Here is a 19,551-nt window from a genome sequence, read left to right on the forward strand (position 1 = left end):
CTTCGCACCACCCCATTGTTGATGAATTGCCTACACCAGTGTGCCCCAAGTGGGCGGCATGGTGGTGTAGTGGTTAGAGCTGTTGCCTTACAGCAAGAAGGTTCTGGGTTCGAGCCCAGTGTGGAATTTGCATGTTCTCCCTGTGTGGGTTTCCTCCGGGTGCTCCGATTTCCCCCAAAGACATGTGGTTAGGCTACTTGGTAGCTCTAAATTGACCGTGTGAGTATGAATGTTTGTTTGTCTCTATGTGTCAGCCCTGTGATGACCTGGTGACTTGTCCAGGGTGCACTCTGCCTCTCACCCAGTCAGCACAGGATAAGTGATTCCGGATAATGGATGGAGTGTGCCCCAAGTGTGGTCTTAGAAACTACAACATTGTGTGTGTATATATGTCTAAGGTGGAAAGGATATGATGCCAAGATGTTCTGGTATCCAAGTGTGTAGCCGCTTATGCTGTTCTACAGGGTCGCAGGCAAGCTGGAGCCTATCCCAGCTGACTATGGGTGAGAGGCGGGGTACACCCTGGACAAGTCGCCAGGTCATCACAGGGCTGACACAGAGACAAACAACCATTCACACCTATGATCAATTTAGATCTATCTATCTATCTATCTATCTATCTATCTATCTATCTATCTATCTATCTATCTATCTTCTGTTTATGAATAACTGCTACGCTAGCTTGTCTGGAGAAGCCGAGGCTTCCCTTAGAGATATTTTCTGGTTTTAATGATGGGGGGGAAAAAAACCCTCGAATCGATAATACAATTATTTCCCGCTGTATTTTATTAACTAAACAAAAAGCAACTTTAGCTCGTCACGTTGTAAAGCCAAAGTTCCCGGATGAGATAATAAGCTCTGATTGGTCACGCGAGCGCGATGCAGTTCTAACACATCCGGTTTTACTGCAAAGCACTTCCGAGTGATCAAGTAGTCGCCATTTTCTGTGCAGGCCGCGTCAGAGGTAGGGGAGCGCGTTGGACTGTACAAAATAATAATACGGAAAATAAAAGAAATGCAAACATTATCTTACAAGAACTGATTATATTTTCAGAACAAACAGTTTTCAGATTGCAGTTTATTGGCCTCGGTGTTTATCAGGAGTTTTTTTATTTGAAAGTATCTATGTATGTGTTGATATTGAGGCCTAGCATTAGCATAGCGGCGCTGCACAACGCGTTTATAACTCCCGCTATTATTTATTATAACTTAGTCTAACATTTAATATCATTTAGTTTGCACTAACTTAACAAATGAGTTCATGACTGAGTTTGTAACTTTAACTAGAAGAGAATAGCTAATAGATGTGATAGAAAATATATCGCTACCCGTTAAGCTGAAAGAGATGTCAGCTTTAGCTCATTTATCCCAAATCTAGAGTTCTGTGAAGAAGCTTTAGTGTTCAGCATCTTACTCTTATGCACTGGCTACAGACTGTAGGGTTCTGACCAAATCAATTGTCTTAGAGTTTGAAATATTCACGGTATGATGACCAAATCTAAAACAACATTTTCTCTCTCTGTGCTGGGAATTCAAGGAGAATCAGAATCAGAATTGCCAAGTACTTTCTCGCATACAAGGCATTTGCTTTGGTGATTGGTGCTTGAACAGTTAAGATAGAAAAATTAAAAAGACAAAACTAGTTATATAAATAGAATAAAAAAAAAATAAGAATGTAAATTATACAAAATTATTGTACTGTCCGATCCTTGCCTTTAGTCACTTAATTCCTTTCATAGCTGCTTTTCCAAGCTGCTTAGTCATAGTATTAATACTAAATCCTCCTAATTTCCCCAAATTGCTTTTGTTCTTGTTTTTCCCCCTTAATCCATCACAAGCCAAAGATCATGTAATGTTAAAGCAGAATCGTTGCAAGGTTGATGTTATTTACACTAGAGTGAATTTTCTGTTTTTGAAGACTGGAGATGTGGGACCAGGGAGGGCAGCCCTGGCAACAATGGCCTCTGAGTCAGCAGCAGTGGATGCAGTCATTCCAGCATCAGCAAGATCCAGGTAGGTTTGTTTCTCTTGTGAAAGTCAGTAAGATTTCCAGGCAACTGTAAAACAGGATTGTCTCATGAAATCTCTGATCTGGGTGTGTTGCAGGACAGGTGGACTGGGCGGCTTTAGCTCAGGCATGGATTGCGCAGAAGGAGTCGAGCGGCACTTCGATGGAGCAGCAGCAGCAACAGCAGCCGCCTCCTAACGGACAGGATGTCGCTGGACTCGACGCTCATAACAATCACACCAACTTTCAGAATGACTCCAGCTTTAACAGGATGTGGCAGCCAGGTAGGCAGATGTTTTTATCTGCGTTCAAGCCTGAGTACTAGTCTTCTTTACTCTCATCACATAACTTTGCTTCTCATTTGCATAAGGTTATGATAATTTATTTTGCTGTACAACCCTGCCCACCAGTCCTCGAAAAAAAATCTCCCAACCTTACTTGCCCAATGGGCAAGCAGCACCTAAAACAAACTTGCCCGAAAAACAGTTCCACTTGCCCAGAGCTTTATTTTATTTTGCAGAGGACTGAATGCAGTTGATTTTTTTCCGCTTCTTTCTGACTAAGATTGCCCAAGTAATCCGATAGTAGAGCTTTTTTAGCTGTAGTTTTCTTTGGACAACAGCAACAGATGCCGGACATCTCCGCTTGGCTTTAGTATGTGAACAGCCAATCAGCGGGTCCCGTATGCATGGATTAAAGTTTTCCGTCGCTACGACGTATTTCCGTCAACTGGGAGCACTAAAGGTCAATAATGAGAGTGATGCAGATCCGAGGAAAAAAAAGGGGGGGGTTGGCCCATAGGTCTGACACCGATGTGATTTAGAACTTCACCAAGCTGCTCTGATTGCCTGTTGTTGAACCCTTTCTTGTGCTATGTTTGAGTATATGTAAAGGAATAAGTTCTTGTGCTAGATAGGCCTAAATAAATAAATACAGCCTACGTTACTGTCTAGTCCCTGAAGAGGCTGGGCGTAGGCAGCGAGCTGCGGTGCTCGGCTTGAGTTTCATTTCTGTCGGCGGCTCCAGCCCGACTTTGCACGCTCGTAACTCGGCCAGGGGAGGTCCCAGCCTCTCCAAACTTAGCAGCCAGCGACCTCTGCCCTCTCTCCAACGAACCAGCGCTGCCAGGACGAGCCAGCCCTGCGCCTCGGGACGCGATTCACCCCGAGGCGAGCTGCGGCGCTCCGCATCAGTTTCCTTTTAACGGCGGTTCCACTGATGAAATAATCTGGCTGTCCTACTTGCCTACTACTAATACTAGGCCTATTGTTGTAGTAGTAGTAGTAGTAGTAATAATAATATTTGCCTATTGAAAGGTGATCAGGTGAAAAATCTAAACAGCCCTGTTGAAGCCGCAGCAAGATCTATGCTATTAAGCCTTTTGTAGGTTAAACAGGCTTCGGCAGACAACGTTCTGGAAAGGCTGTGTTTTTCTTTGGTTTGATTAAATCATAGGCTAATCTTTAAACATTATGGTTTCAGCAGTTTGCTTAAACATTGGAGGCTGCAGAGTCGGGCTGCAAGATTTCCCGACACTTGTTTAAGATGCCAAACTTCATAGTAAGGAGAAAATAATTCCACAGTATTTAGTGCCTCGTCAGTCTCAAAAATTAATAGTGAAGGACCAACGTGAATTAAGTGCCAAAAAAACATCTCGTAGGCCTATATTTTACATTTTCAAAAAAGTCTGGAATTGGAAGTCGGTCAGTGGAGTGTAATGAAGTGTCTTATTCACTAAGCACAAAAGGTCGGAAAACAGTGGAGAAAACAGCTATTGCTTAAATAGGCTACTAATGTTTTACATTAGTAATTTAATGTATGTGACAAATTCATTGATTAAATAGATAAAGAAGCGAATACTCCAAAGCTCAAAATTCAGGAAAGTGGCTCCGGTGTCACAAGTGCACAAGAACAGTTATTTGAAAGTTAACCTCATGAATTTGTGCGTGCGTGTGCGATTTCATGAAGAACCGGGACAATTGGCATTCGGTGAAAGATTCACACCTATGACTCATTATATTCACGCGCGCCCTCTCGCCCATTGTTGCTTCGTTTTCCCGATTTACACGAGTGTCTGAAGATGGAGTTTTCAGAAATCTCCACTCTGCCCAGAGTTTACAAAAGTAGCTGTTTTCAGTGACTGAAACCTCCGTATAGGTGTGAATGAGAGGTGCAACCGAATAAATAAATATGCGTCTTTTTTATCCGGCTGCATGTAGGCTATCACTGCGCAAAGCCTCTAATGTTGAAATGGTAGTAATATTTGTTAAAATAATAGTAGGCTAATTTCCACATTAATTGGTAAAATGGCCCAAGGGATGTGATTGGGGGGGGGAATGGCCGTTTTATAAGGGGGATGATTTGAGATTTGTATTTCAGAAGGGGGATGCCTCTCCTCCCCCCCCCAACTCGAGTACTGCGTATAAGGCCATATTTCACAGGACATAGGCCCTTCGATTTCCATCACTAGAGCGCGTCAAATTACTTTCGGTTTTGCCAGCATGGACGTGCTTCTTTTAAATGAAGGCACAGATGTGTCAGACATCGACAAAACGGTAAAGAATAAGTGGAAATGGGCTTGGCGAAATGAAATGGGCGATAATGGCAAGCTCCTGCTGCTGTGCCAAGGAAAAAGAAACAAAAACAGGCATCAGGTGTTGCCAAACTAGATGCCTGTGGCTTCACCGCGAAGAAGCAGAAAAAGTGAACTTTCACTTCACTTTACTTTTCTTGTTTCCTGGCTTTATTTCAACAGATTTTCTTATTTTTCTTTCTGTTCCACCCTTTTGAAAGCATGGTTCAAGTTCGACTGCACTTGCATTTTTCTCTTAACCACTTAACACATTACTAAAGTATTGTTGAAATAAATTTGCACTTTGTGCTGAAAACTTGATGTTTCATCATGAATAGCCAGTAATGACAATGGTCAAGTCTTGCCTTAGCTTTAGTCATTGTTAAAATTATGTAAATGTACTATAAGTAGGGGCCGAGGGGATAATGGACAACACGGCGTTTAAAATTTGACGCATCGCTGACATGGTAGGGGCCAACGACATGGAGCTTTTTTTTTTTTTCAGTCAGGTGATTTTTTTTTTTTTTGCTTTAATCCTTGCGTATGTGTTTACGATTTTTATGTCACAATTTACAACCAATGAGAGACACCCTTTGTTGGCTGTCCACCAATCACAGGCTCCCGTGCCACAATGGCAGTATGTTGATAAATATTTAAAAAATAAAGATATTACAAAAATATATGAAACCATCAAAAACAATTTTAAAAATCATATATATAAATATAAAACATACTGGTTTGAGGTAACGAACATTATTCAGTGATCTCGTTTATTATTAACTCCAATTGCGATATAAAAATTCCAAGTTTGACACCTGCCTGCTTCAACAGCGCCGTTGGCACATGATGTCCTTGACCCTCGTCGCCTTTAGCCAATTGGTATAATTATGTTGTTAGGTGAACCCCTCTGAGCTGAGCTTTTCCAGTACACTCAAACACGCATACTTCGACAAATTATAACCAAAAGCAAGGAAACAAATTATAACCAAAAGCAAGGAAATTTGAATTTCCTCAAAATATTTTTTGTACTTTTATATATTGTCATGTTGATGAATAAAACTTTTTAATGCATTTCCCGTGAAACGAGACAAGCTACTTTAGACTGGTTCCCTGCTCTCAGCACAGAGTGAACATACAGTTAATATCTCTGACGCTTGGTAGGATTAATTTTATACGGGAACCAGTCCAGGAAAACAAGCTTTTCGATAGATACAGGTGAACTTTGTTTTGAGGAGGAGTCAGATGTCACGATGCGTGATTCACTTTGCAGAATAATGATGATGATAATAATAATAATAATAATATTGAAATATGCTACTGCCGGTCTGACAGTTCAAACTTGCACCATGGAGCGGTTGCCTGTGTTGCTTAGGTTGCCAGCACTAATGTTTGTCGTCCAATCGGATGATTACCATTAAAGTTTTACTCGTCCTTGAACAGACTTTAGACGTCTCGGACGATCGGACATGCGGTTTTTCAAGCATTGCCCACTATACTTTGGTGCCTGTATTTGTAAATGGCAACAATAAAACAATTCCAGACTTCTGAGTGGCTCTGTCGTATCACTTTAGTGCGAAAGAGCTATGATTTTTTTTTTTCCTCAGTTAGCTAATTTGTCTTTCGATGAAAACATTCCCCACCCCCACCTTTTTTTTTTTTTTTTTTTTTATAAACTTTTAATGGACGGAGAGAAAATGTTGGTAAGACTACATCAGATGTCCACTGCCATTTGTGACACTTGGTACACCTTCTTGATGTTCACTGATGTTGTTAATTTCTGTACTGTTGCTCTTGTATAGAATGGGGGATGCACAGCCAACCTCCTCCTCCTCCTCCTCCTCCTCCTCCCCCTCCTCCTGCAGATCAGACGTGGATTCCTCCAGCTCCAGCACCAATGGACATTGTAAATCCATCCGAGGACAGTAACAGCCAGGACAGCGCCGAGTTCACCAACGACCCACATCACGTCTTCAGCCAGAACAGTCATGGGTTCAACAGTGGGCCCGAACACTACCCCGTCACTCCAATGCCAGTCAACCAGTTTGATTATCAGGTACAAATCAGATTTAATGCTGCAAAGCTGTATTTATTTTATTAAAAGAGACCAATAAAAAAAAAGAAGCTTTCACCGTTTTACACGTGGGGATATTTGTATGGAGGGATGGCACGGTGGTGTACTGGTTAGCACGGTCACCTCACAGCAAGAAGGTTCTGGGTTCGAGCTCAGTGGTCGATGGGGGCCTTTCTGTGTGGAGTTTGCATGTTCTCCTCATGTCTGTGTGGGTTTCCTTCGGGTGCTCCGGTTTCCCCCACAGTCCAAAGACATGCAGGTTAGGTTAACATGGGGCAGCCTTGGGTTGAAGTGCCCTTGAGCAAGGCACCTAACCCCCAACTGCTCCCCAGGCGCTGTAGCATAGCTGCCCACTGCTCTGGGTATGTGTGCACGCTCATTGCTCACGTGTGTGTTCAATGCTTCAAATGGGTTAAACACAGAACAAATTTCACTGTGCTTGAGTGTGCATGTAACAAAGGCTTCTTCTCCATATAAAACTTAATATTGATGCCAAGTTTTGAATTATTGTTGTTAGTTGTGATAAACAAATGTGGCATGTAATCAGTTGCATATCAATTAAGCGACCAATATAAAGGTGATACAAATTCGTTTTAAATTTGAATTGAATATTGCTGGCTTTCTTAGGATTTATTTTTTATTTTTTAAAGCATGGCGCATTTGGCCCTCCTGGCGCTGGGTTTCCCCCACCATTTTGGCCCGATGGCCCCCAAAACAGGCGAGACAGGATGCCAGGATTCAGACCGGACCGACCCAGATCACCCGGGCAAATGGGCATCAAAACAGAAGCGCCAGTTATTGGTAAGTCTTTATATATACACACACACACGCACATTACCATGGTTCTGAAATCTTAATTATAAGATACTGAATTCAGTATGAACACCTGCATAATTTTTGTTTTTTGTTTAATTACTTTTTTTTTTTTAAACTTGCTAATGTCAACATTTTCACCCACGAAAGCAATTAAATGTTATTTATCAGAGACAGAAGCCAGATTCTAAACAACTTCGTACTCGGTATGTAGTATATCTTTTCTATGTTCATCTCTGATGTTTTGCTCTCAATCTCAACTTCAGATGCAGTGAAAAGGCGCACTCTGCCTGCATGGATTCGAGAAGGCCTTGAGAAAATGGACCGAGAGAAGCAGAAGAAGCTGGAGAAGGAGAGGATGGAGAAAGAGCGTGCAGACGTGGCTCACGATGAAAAAGACAACAATGCAGCAGAGGAGGAGGGAGACGGAGTTCGGGTGCCACGCAAGAGCAAGTTTGTAGGTGTTTGCGCCACGTGTCCTGGATCACACCCTTTCCATCACACAGTGCACTTGCATGTCCCAAATACACGCAAGTGCATTTAGTGCATAATCATTAGTAATTAGTGTACTATATCAATCTAAACAGTAAAGCCTGACAGAGGAGATACAGATGCGAAACACTGCCTCTTCTCTGATTACGTAAAAAACTGATTTGCTAGGTAATATGCATGAAATGAAAGACCAAATCAAAATGAGGGTACTCTGATATTGTTTATAATGGATGCAAATGTGTTTTCTCTCTGCTTCAGGAAAGTGATGAGGAAGGTGATGAGGGTGAAGATGCAGAGGAAAATGTTATGGTGAAACTTCCATCACCTGTACATGAGGAGCAGAGCGAACCAGAAATGACGGAAGAGGAGCGAGAGTTTCAGCTGGTCAGTCTCTCTCTCACACACACACACACACACACACACACACACACACACACACACACACACAAAAAGCCTGGCTTGTGTTACACTTAATATTTAACAGTTATTCCACGAAATCGAGTCGTACATGAGCTGATAGCCATGTAGTCAGCTGTAAGCCATGTACGATGAGATTGAGTGGAATAACTGTTTTATTCTATCCTCATTCACTGGATTTTGAGAAACGGAGCATTTTTTTTTTTTTTTGAAAATAAAAGTTCAACAAAATCATTTCCATCTAGGTGGACTTCTTAAAAACTTATCGATGGCTGCATGAATTGACTTTAGTGTTGCTTTTTTGTAGAAAGTGCCGTCTTGCTGTCGTGCCGAGGTATAGAATAGCTTTAGACATTTATTTACCGTATTTTCCGGACTATACGTCGCTCCGGAGTTTAAGTCGCATCAGCCAAAAAATGCATTATGAAGACGAAAAAAACATATATACGTCGCACCGGACTATAAGTCGCACTTTTTTGAAGGGTTATTCTATCCATAGAATCTGTGATTCTATCTGATAAGCGGCGCGCGGTTACTGCGCGACTGCATTGTTTATTTAATAAACGAACAGCTGAGCAGTGATAACGCGCCCTTTGCCCTGTAAGTAGCCTAGTCTGATTATTTTAAATATCTACTACTATCTTTAATACTATCACTATCGTTATTACTAATAGCCTATATTATTATTATAACTAATATTAGTAGCCTATTACTGATGCATTAATCAGTTTGCTTTTAGAATATTTTTACCGGTAGGGCTTATTATCGCCCCATGGCTCTTTCATCTTTGTTATTAAAGCTGTAGTCATCATCGAGGAGAGTCATTCTTCATTTTTGTCGAATTTTATTTCATCAAATCAGAGGTCAAGTAGGCTATAGGTATATCATCTCCAAAGACAGGTATGGTAGGAAAAACAACCGTCTAGTGAAAAAAAAAAAAAAAAACACCGCTTTTAAATCCCCTACTTAAATCCTTAAAATGAGTCATTTAACTCATGTCTTGTGTGATCTGATCTCCAATGGTGAAATAAACCGGTTGTGATGAGTACAGTCTGTTATTTTAGAAGATAAATGTAATATATAATTTAATATATAGACTAATAAAAATTAATATTTTATAATATAATATCACGACATATTACTGTCTGTAACTGTTTGTCACTAAAGCGTTTTCTAAGATCATAATGTCTGTTATTATTATTATTATTATTATTATTTTACACACACAATAAGCGCATGTGCGTAAAGTTATAGTGAACCATCCCCCACCTTTTTTTTTTTTTTGAGTCGCCGGACCCACCCACCTCCTGCGTTCTGGGACCTCCCACTTCACAAATTAAGCACTGCCTAAAATCACTACATAACTTATTTAAATAACTATAGGCCTATCATTAATAATAAAACACAGGTCAATCAAGTTTATCAAGCTGATGATTTCACTCCAAATCAGCAAATCCATTGAATTCCTCATCCTCGGTGTCGCTTCTGAACAACTCTGCCTCCAGCGGCAGATGAAGCGCCGTTTCCTCTTCTTCTGCGTGGCTGTCGTCAGACTCAGCATCAGCTCCAGTTATTCCGCGGTGAAAAAAAAAACAAAACATATATACGTCGCACCGGAGTATAAGTCGCATGGCCAGCCGAACCATGAAAAAAAGTGCGACTTATAGTCTGAAAAATACGGTAATTCTTCCTTGGACATTGCAGTTATGTAATTTTCAAACTTTGAGCTTTTGAACCAGTCTAAAAAAAATTCAACATAATTTAATGCTTAAAGATGAAGAATGTAAACAAACCGGCGAAATGACCAGAACAATTTGTCAAAAATGCTATTATAATTTTGTGGAAAAAAAAAAAAAGATACGTTCTTACCATCAAATACTTTCATTCCACATTTTGCTGCTTTTGTATTTTTTGGGTTTTGTTTTTGAGTAGAGTTTTTATTTTGTCCTCGGTTGGTTCAGCAACACGCTCCACCATTTTGTTTTTCTCTATTCATGGTATATGAGCCAATAGCCTAGTACTTGGGTGGCCGGCTCGCGAGCCGCATGCGGCTCTTTGCCCAGTGTCATGTGGCTCTTGCGTTCATATCGAAGTTTGTGTATTTTTATTTTTTTTAATGTGCGTGTGCGCTTTGCTTGAGTTCAGTATGGTATTTTCATCAAATGCATCTTTGCTTGGGTATATTACGGTATGTTCAGGTCGTGTCAAATGCGCGTGTGTGAGATAATCGCTAAGATTTTGGGCAAGGTGTATCTTGTGTCAAGTAGCCTCTCAAAATGGCAATGAAAAAATGCATAGCAAAACGAAAATATGAAGACGAACATAGGACATTTTTAACAGAGTGGGAGAGTTTATACTTTTTTGTTGAACATAATGGCAAGCCATTCTGCCTTATATATCAGTCGTCATTAGCTCATTTCAAAGCAACATGCATAGTAAAGTGCACACAATATTGATTGCTGTAAATGACTGGCCTGTGGTATTAGTACTGACTGAAGGAGTAAATTTCTCTCATGTTGGTCTGTGACATTTACTATTAATCTGGCTGAGCAGAGGTGCGTGCGTGAGCGTGTGTGTCGGGGGGGGGGGGGGGGGGATGTTCATGTGCGGTCATGTGTATGGTGTGGCTTTTTTTTGGTAATGACCATAAGTCCCACTAAGTAGCATGCATAGTAAGTGCACACAATGTTCACTGTTAAAAATGACTGGCCTCAGCCTGTGGTCTTAGTACTGTAGGAGTAAATATGTTGGTGTGTGACATTTTACTATTAATCTGGCTGAGCAGAGGTGTGTGTGTGTGTGTGTGTGTGTGTGTGTGTGTGTGTGTGTGTGTGAGAGAGAGAGAGAGAGAGGAAGGGATGGGTCATGTTCGTGTGCCCATGTGTATGATGTGGCTCTTTGCGGTAACACAGTAAAAAATGTGGCTCTTGGTCTCCAACTGGTTGGCCACCCCGGCCTAGTAGTAGAGTAGCCAATCAGAGCGCGCGATTGCTCATATCCAGTGAATGTGGATAGAATAATGCTGACTAAGTTAAGCTTACTCTAATTATTGATGCCTGATTTTTATCATCTCAGCACATGCTTACATTCCTATCAAAGTGCAGTATGATGTCTCAAGAGCATACTTCACGTGGATGTCTCATCATTTCGCACAGATGCAGTTGACCAAAACACTTCTGACCGAAGTTCTGCTCGAGGTGACGAATGAAGAAATCATTCGCGTGGCCTTAGAGACGCATCGCAAAGCCAGCAAAGGTCTGAGTCCTCTCCTGTTCTGCCCATTCTGCCGTGCCTTCCAGTTTGGCAATGAAGGAAAGATGCAGTTTCTCACTCAGTCTTACGCATTGATTGATTTCCCAAATGTGAAAGCCTAATTTAGATGAGCTGGTATTAATGTTTATAACATCAGCCATTCTCTGCAAATGCAAAAAAAAAAAGACAGGAAAAAAAATCCTCTACAAGACGAGAACTGTTACTAATGGATGTCTTTTTCCAGAGACCCACTTCATTAGTACAGACTGGTTCTCTCCCTCTACTGCTCTGTGTATGTGCTTGTTTGTTAACCCTCTTCTTCTCTCCATTTTTTTTTTTTTATTTTGTTCTTGCCAAGGCGATGCTTGTCAATATTGTGTTATCAGTGTACCCTCCTGTCTAGAGGCTTTGAGAGAGAAAATGGTGGCTTTGTGTTTTAACATGTTGTTCCTGTTGTTGATGTGAATCAAAGCTCCTGCAAAACAGCTGGCACAGTCCAGTGCACTGGCTTCTCTCTCCTCCCTCGGTAAGTGCACACTTCCTCAGACAGGGTCAGGGATCAAAGGACAGGGTTAGGGGGAGGGGGGTGTCTATATAGGCATAACTTATTCTGTCACTTCTTGTTTTTGTTTTTTAAATAGAAGATTATTAAGCGGTTACGTGCTTGCTTGAGAGTATATTATTTGTTGACACATGAGGTTAAAGTGTTTGTCATTAAGAGCATGCTTCATTACCTAGAAAGCCACATTAAAGAAGGTGTGTGTTTGAAAGCTCTTTTTAAATATATCTGCTGTATCAGCAAAACACATTTATGAAAACCTCAAGCAGAATGTTATGTTCATGATGAGTCGAACACTAACCCCACACGGACACATCTCATGTCAGCATCATGATAATGTACTTATAGTACAGCTGTCCTCACTACAACATCATGCTAACAACTTCACTTTGATGTCATGCTAATATTACACTAATGTAATAGTAACCTCACACTGTTAAGCTTACATAATGTCACACTTGCTCTCATTAGGGCAACTTCGTCTTAATGTTAGCTTGAGTTAAACACATCTGTCTTCATACCAGAGAACAAGTGTAAGCAGGGAGAGTAATTATTTTCTGTGATTATTGAAAAAATAATAAACGATTTTATGGCTGCAGGCGGCCTCGGGGCATATGGATCAGATGAGAGCGACGATGAGCGTAGCGTGAAGGGCTCGGACTCCTCTGATACGGATGAAGAGGAGCTGCGGCACCGGATTCGCCAGAAACAGGACGCGTTTCGGCGCAAGGAGCAGGAAAGACAGGAGCTGGAGGAGCGTGTTATTACTAACCCAGGTAAGAATCATTCACACACATTTCATGGTCCTATTGCCCCAGACTACATTCTTTTTATCCCAAGCTGCCCTTGTTGCTGTTGCTTTAACCTCCTGGTCACTCTGTCTGCCCCCTTAACCCTTACCGAAATATTTTAGCCTGTAAGTCATAGTCTATAAGGTCATTATGTCAGAGAATGTTGTTAATTTTTGTTTTGTATGTGTGTTTTTACCAGAACCCCCAGGCCTAGGGAGCAGGGAAAGGGAGCGAGAAAGTCATGAGGAGGAACAGTCAGATACCAAACACAAACAGGAAATTAAAGACAGGGAGGTGGAGTTAGGCCACAGGTCAGAAGTTAGTGAGGTGAAGCATTCAGGGTCACGCCGCAGCCGCACGTCCTCCTCCAGCTCGTCTTCCTCCTCTTCCGTGTCATCATCTTCATCCTCCACGTCCTCTTCCTCTTCATCCCGTTCTTCCTCTCCACGCAGGAAGAGGAGGCGCAGTCGCTCCGCTTCACGCGGGAATCGCAGGCGCAGCCGCAGTCGCAGTCGGAGCTCCCGCAGGAATCATTCAGAACGCGGAGACAGGGAGAGGAGACGGAGCAGTCGGGACCGGAGTGCCGCTCGCTACAGGAAGCGCAGTCGCAGCCGTGATAGACGGCGCAGCCGCAGCCACAGTCGAAGGAGGAGAACGAGAAGCAGAGACAGAGAGAGGAGGAAAGAGAGGAGCCCAAGCCATGAGAAGGAGAAGAAGAAACGAGACAAGGAGCTAGAGAAAAAGAGAGACAAGCAAAAGGCGAGAGAGAAGGAAAGGGAAAAGGACAGGGAAAGGGAGCGAGAAAGGGAACGAGAGAGAGATAGGGACATTAGCTCAGCCAGAGAGGAAGAGAGCAGATCAAAGAAGAAGCGGCGAGAGAGCGACACTATTTCCCGACAGGATAGCAGGTCTAGTAGAAAGAGTTCGAATAGATCAAACAGAAAGTACTCGGATTCTGACTCCAGCAGGTCCCCGTCCCCTGAAATTAGCAAAGGCAGAAAGTCTAAAAAAACCAAACGTAGTCGATCAAGGTCAACGGAAAAATCGCACAAGTCTGGTAAGAAGGCAAGCCGCAAACACAAGTCTAAATCGCGATCAAGGTAGTATCCATTTTTACCCTTTTTCCTTTTTTCATATATTTAATCCATGTCTGTGATGTGTAACATTGTATTAATGTTATTTTTAACACTTTAATTCCACACATGCATTTTTACCCATTTTATCTATTTTTTAAAATGGATTTTCAAGACCTAGAGCAATAATCTATGTTGTACTGAGCCATTGTACATTTAACCCTGCTCCTTGTTCTGTTTTGTGTTGATGCTACAAGCTGTGAGGTGTGACTGTGCGAGTGAGAGAGCGAGATAACACTGATGTTCGCTCCGTGTGTGTGTTCCATTTCTCCGCAGGTCGAACTCCCCGAGCCGTCGCAGGCGCTGAGGATTCCTGCGCTTTCTCACTTATTTTAAAATTCCATGAGTTTAAAGGGCTTGTCTCGTTATGGAGGCAGCGTTGTAGGTGAACTCTGCACTCAAACCCACACTGTAAATATGTGTTCATTTTTAAGCAATGTCTGTGATAAGTTTTGAACAATAAGGTTAATTTGGCCTTATGTTATGAAAGACTCCGCATTAGTAGTTGATATAGGAACTTGAAGCTGTAACATTTTAAAGCCCTTAAAACGGTGAGATAATTAATCTAATGTAAAGTGTCCAATAAAATAAGAGTGCTTTTTTTCTGTTCAGCTTGAGTTTTTGTCTTATTCTTATTACCTATTTTTTCCAGTCTGGTGTTATCTCTCCAATTTATACATGTGCTAACGTACACCTGTGATAGGCAAGTGTCACTCTCCTCCCACAAGATACAGGGAGTAAGTGGGGTGGGGTCGTTTGAAGGTTGTAATCTGACTGGCTCTGGGAGACCTCTGAATGAGGCTTAGGCCATTTGTATATTCGCACCTAGGGACGGTTTAGTAGCCAATGTGGCAGATTCACCTCCCACCATATTTTTGGAACATGGGAGGAAACCAAAGAGGCCAGAAGAAATCCACACGGATATGGAGGACAAGCACAGAAACTCGAGCTCAGGCTCAAACACCCTGGAACTGTGGTACTGCACCACCTACACCCAAAGCTGTGCAATCAGATTAATTTTTTTAAAAATCAGTAACGTGATATCAGTAGTAGCAATGTTTAACTGAAGCATATTCGGTATTAATAGTATTCATAGAATTAATAAGAATAGTAGTGAAATAGTGGGCAGTGTTAGACTGACTCAGGAACTGGCATGTTGTGATGCAGGTTTACGGTTCTTTAGCACAAATCCAAAGTCTTTTAGCCAAGTTCTAATGTTTCTTAGTACAACTGTAAGTTCTTTAACACAAGATCCAAGAACACTTAATCTTTTATCTATGCGTAATCAAGTAGTGATAGAATGATCTTTAGTTATGGGACCCTCTGCTTTTATACTTATCGGATGGATCACAGCTTTCTTTTAGAAACTCTTATTGGCTACTTAACTGAGTGCTCAATTTAAAGGCAACAATAGGATTACAGAAGTGAAAGTTTTCGCCATCTATTCCATTGTTATTACAACAATTTTAGATTGCTCTGCTTGGGGACGCCACTAAAAGCCAGTGTCTGAAAATGTCGATAAATGTCCTGAAAATTGTGTAAAAATAGGTAACTGCAGGAAGAAAGAAAAGTAAAGATGAAAAGAGAACACTGATGAAGAAAAGGAAATGAACTTTTCCAAGATTTGCATGTACATGCCAATAAGTTGAGAAAAATTTGTTTGTGAAAGTGAAATTTATCATGAGAAAAAGGCACTGATTTATTACTTGTAATAGAATAATTAAAACTGTTAACTTTGCCAAGTGAAACTGATGTTTTGACGTCACAGCAACATGTTTCTTGCACATGCATTGACCATGACTATAGATGCATTTCCACACTTAACATACACAGCAGCAGAAATTCTGGCTTCCAGTCCCTAAGCAATCATAATAAAACCCTTCCTATATCAAGATGAGTTTCAATTATTGTGACCATAATCCAGAGTTGTACTAAAAGACTTTTGTGCTAAATAACCGGATACCGTGATGCATTTTATAGTGAGAGGTGCTGTTTACCCTAATGTTCTTCAGATTGTTTAAAAATTTCGAACACTTCAGGGTTTTTTGTGAAGTCAAATTATGTACCAATTTCACATTTTTCTGTTTTAATTGCCACTGATCGTTACATTGGTAGTAAACTCACTGAAGTTGTTCAACCCCTGGCACCCTGTCCAGTGCTCTAGAGCCCGTTTTGCCACATTTGTGCCTTTGTCACTAGATTTGGTCCTTCTTTTTAGGCGGCTTAGTTTTAAAGCAGAACCTAGAGATAAATCGAAGAACTTTTTGGACAAACGTTAATGACCATTCTACACTCAATATGGTTCTCCAGCTCATTTCACAGCTGCTGGTTATAAAGGTTGTGTGTAAAACCTGGCAAGTTCTCCAAAGTTCCCAATGACCAATCACTGATCATTGTTTTTTTTCCACAATGCACTTCAGTGGTTGTTTTTAAACTTGCTTCCTGGTGACATTAACAAGTAATAAACGCAAGTTATTTGATTAGTAATGGTTTTCCTTCATGTCTGTTTCCCAGCTGCTCATTAGCACTGCTTGTTTTTGTTTTCTGTAATTAGAACTAATTCACTTTTGTCACATGCATAGTACATCCCATCCATCAGTTATCTGTAGCTGCTTATCCTGTACATACAGGGTCGCGGGCAAGCTGGAGCCAATCCCAGCTGACTATGGGCTCTCACAGGGTACACCCTGGACAAGTCACCAGGTCATTACAGGGCTGACGCAGACAAACAACCATTCACATTCACACCTACGGTCAATTTAGAGCCACCAATTACCTAACCTGCATGTCTTTGGACTGTGGGGGAAACCGGAGCACCCGGAGGAAACCCATGCGGACATGGGGAGAACATGCAAACTCCGCACAGAAAGGCCCTCGCCGGCCACAGGGCTCGAACCCAGACCTTCTTGCTGTGAGGCGACAGCGCTAACCACTACACCACCGTGCCACCCCAGATAGAAAGTACAATATGTAAATAATACAAATAAAAATAATACACACATACATACTATAGAATAGTACAGAGCCCTGCTCATGAGAAAGTGTGTGTGTGTCTCATGTTTTACTATTTAATTCCTACAATATCTAATTGTTCTGTCATTACCTCCGCCAATTAGGTTATGTTTTCGGTAGCGTTTGTTTGTTTGTTTGTTTGTTGGTTTGTCTGTTAGCAACATTATGGAAAAAGTAATGAACGGATTGCTTCGAAATTTTTTCCAGAGGTGTGACTGGGCACAAGTAACAATCCATTAAATTTTGGCGGTGATCCGGATCACCTTCTGGATCCTGGATTTTTTTAAAGGATTCTTGGCGGAGGTCTGCGCTCTCCGAGTGCTTTTCTAGTTTTAATAATTTGTTCCTTTGTTTTAGTTAACTCATGGCCACGTTTTACTAATTCATTCTGAATAGCATAGCCTGCTCTTTATTAATGCGTTGCTCTCATTTAGGCCACTGAAAACACCTGTATATTATGGTATGGACAGTACGGAGACTGCGTGGCCATAGTTTAACTAAAACAAGGAAAGGAATACAATGTACCAACCAATTAGTAAAATGTGTGTGTGTATATATATATATATATATATATATATATATATATATATATATACACACACAGTGGTGCTTGAAAGTTTGTGAACCCTTTAGAATTTTCTATATTTCCGCATAAATATGACCTAAAACAACATCAGATTTTCACACAAGTCCTAAAAGTAGATAAAGAGAACCCAGTTAAACAAATGAGACAAAAATATTATACTTGATCATTTATTTATTGAGGAAAATGATCCAATATTACATATCTGTGAGTGGCAAAAGTATGTGAACCTCTAGGATTAGCAGTTAATTTGAAGGTGAAATTAGAGTCAGGTGTTTTCAATCAATGGGATGACAATCAGGTGTGAGTGGGCACCCTGTTTTATTTAAAGAACAGGGATCTATCAAAGTCTGATCTTCACAACACATGTTTGTAGAAGTGTATCATGGCACAAAGGAGATTTCTGAGGACCTCAGAAAAAGTGTTGTTGATGCTCATCAGGCTGGAAAAGGTTACAAAACCATCTCTAAAGAGTTTGGACTCCACCAATCCACAGTCAGACAGATTGTATACAAATGGAGGAAATTCAAGACCATTGTTACCCTCCTCAGGATTGGTTGACCAACAAAGATCATCCCAAGAGCAAGGCATGTAATAGTTGGCGAGGTCACAAAGGACCCCAGGGTAACTTCTAAGCAACTGAAGGCCTCTCTCACATTGGCTAATGCTAATGTTCCTGAGTCCACCATCAGGAGAACACTGAACAACAATGGTGTGCATGGCAAGGTTGCAAGGAGTAAGCCACTGCTCTCCAAAAAGAACATTGCTGCTCGTCTGCAGTTTGCTAAAGATCATGTGGACAAGCCAGAAGGCTATTGGAAAAATGTTTTGGGATGGATGAGACCAAAATAGACCTTTTTGGTTTAAATGAGAAGCGTTATGTTTGGAGAAAGGAAAACACTGCATTCCAGAATAAGAACCTTATCCCATCTGTGAAACATGGTGGTGGTAGTATCATGGTTTGGGCCTGTTTTGCTGCATCTGGACCAGGACGGCTTGCCATCATTGATGGAACAATGAATTCTGAATTATACCAGCAAATTCTAAAGGAAAATGTCAGGACATCTGTCCATGAACTGAATCTCAAGAGAAGATGGGTCATGCAGCAAGACAACGACCCTAAGCACACAAGTCGTTCTACCAAAGAATGGTTAAAGAAGAATAAAGTTAATGTTTTGGAATGGCCAAGTCAAAATCCTGACCTTAATCCAATCGAAACATTGTGGAAGGACCTGAAGCGAGCAGTTCATGTGAGGAAACCCACCAACATCCCAGAGTTGAAGCTGTTCTGTATGGAGGAATGGGCTAAAATTCCTCCAGGCCGGTGTGCAGGACTGATCAACAGTTACCGGAAACGTTTAGTTGCAGTTATTGCTGCACAAGGGGGTCACACCAGATACTGAAAGCAAAGGTTCACATACTTTTGCCACTCACAGATATGCAATATTGGATCATTTTCCTCAATAAATAAATGACCAAGTATAATATTTTTGTCTCATTTGTTTAACTGGGTTCTCTTTATCTACTTTTAGGACTTGTGTGAAAATCTGATGATGTTTTAGGTCATATTTATGCAGAAATATAGAAAATTCTCAAGGGTTCACAAACTTTCAAGCACCACTATATATATATATATATATATATATATATATATATATATATATATATATATATATATCCACAGACATACATTATAGTGTTTTTTTTTTTGTTTAATTTAGTGTCATGAGTGGGGCTCTGTAGACTAGAAAGTATAGTATTCTATGTAAATAATTGGTTTCTGGTGTCATGACCAAATACTTAAGTTATAATCAATTATTTTCTATTCTGATAAAACTATAAATTTAT

At 41.0% G+C, this 19,551-nt stretch overlaps 1 protein-coding gene across 1 annotated transcript; it reads left to right on the forward strand.

Annotated features, from left to right (window-relative positions):
* Positions 1-919: 919 nt before the first annotated feature.
* pnisr (PNN-interacting serine/arginine-rich protein) lies at positions 920-14,719 on the forward strand. Its single transcript, XM_060905870.1, has 12 exons — positions 920-964; positions 1,919-2,013; positions 2,107-2,292; positions 6,380-6,633; positions 7,302-7,452; positions 7,731-7,921; positions 8,215-8,340; positions 11,529-11,628; positions 12,098-12,151; positions 12,784-12,960; positions 13,175-14,075; positions 14,385-14,719. Exons 2-12 carry the CDS (start codon positions 1,926-1,928, stop codon positions 14,413-14,415), a joined length of 2,259 nt encoding a protein of 752 aa, XP_060761853.1. The 5' UTR covers positions 920-964; positions 1,919-1,925; the 3' UTR covers positions 14,416-14,719.
* Positions 14,720-19,551: the final 4,832 nt, after the last annotated feature.

This window comes from Neoarius graeffei, chromosome 23 (assembly GCF_027579695.1).
Source record: "Neoarius graeffei isolate fNeoGra1 chromosome 23, fNeoGra1.pri, whole genome shotgun sequence".
Lineage (NCBI taxonomy): Eukaryota > Metazoa > Chordata > Actinopteri > Siluriformes > Ariidae > Neoarius > Neoarius graeffei.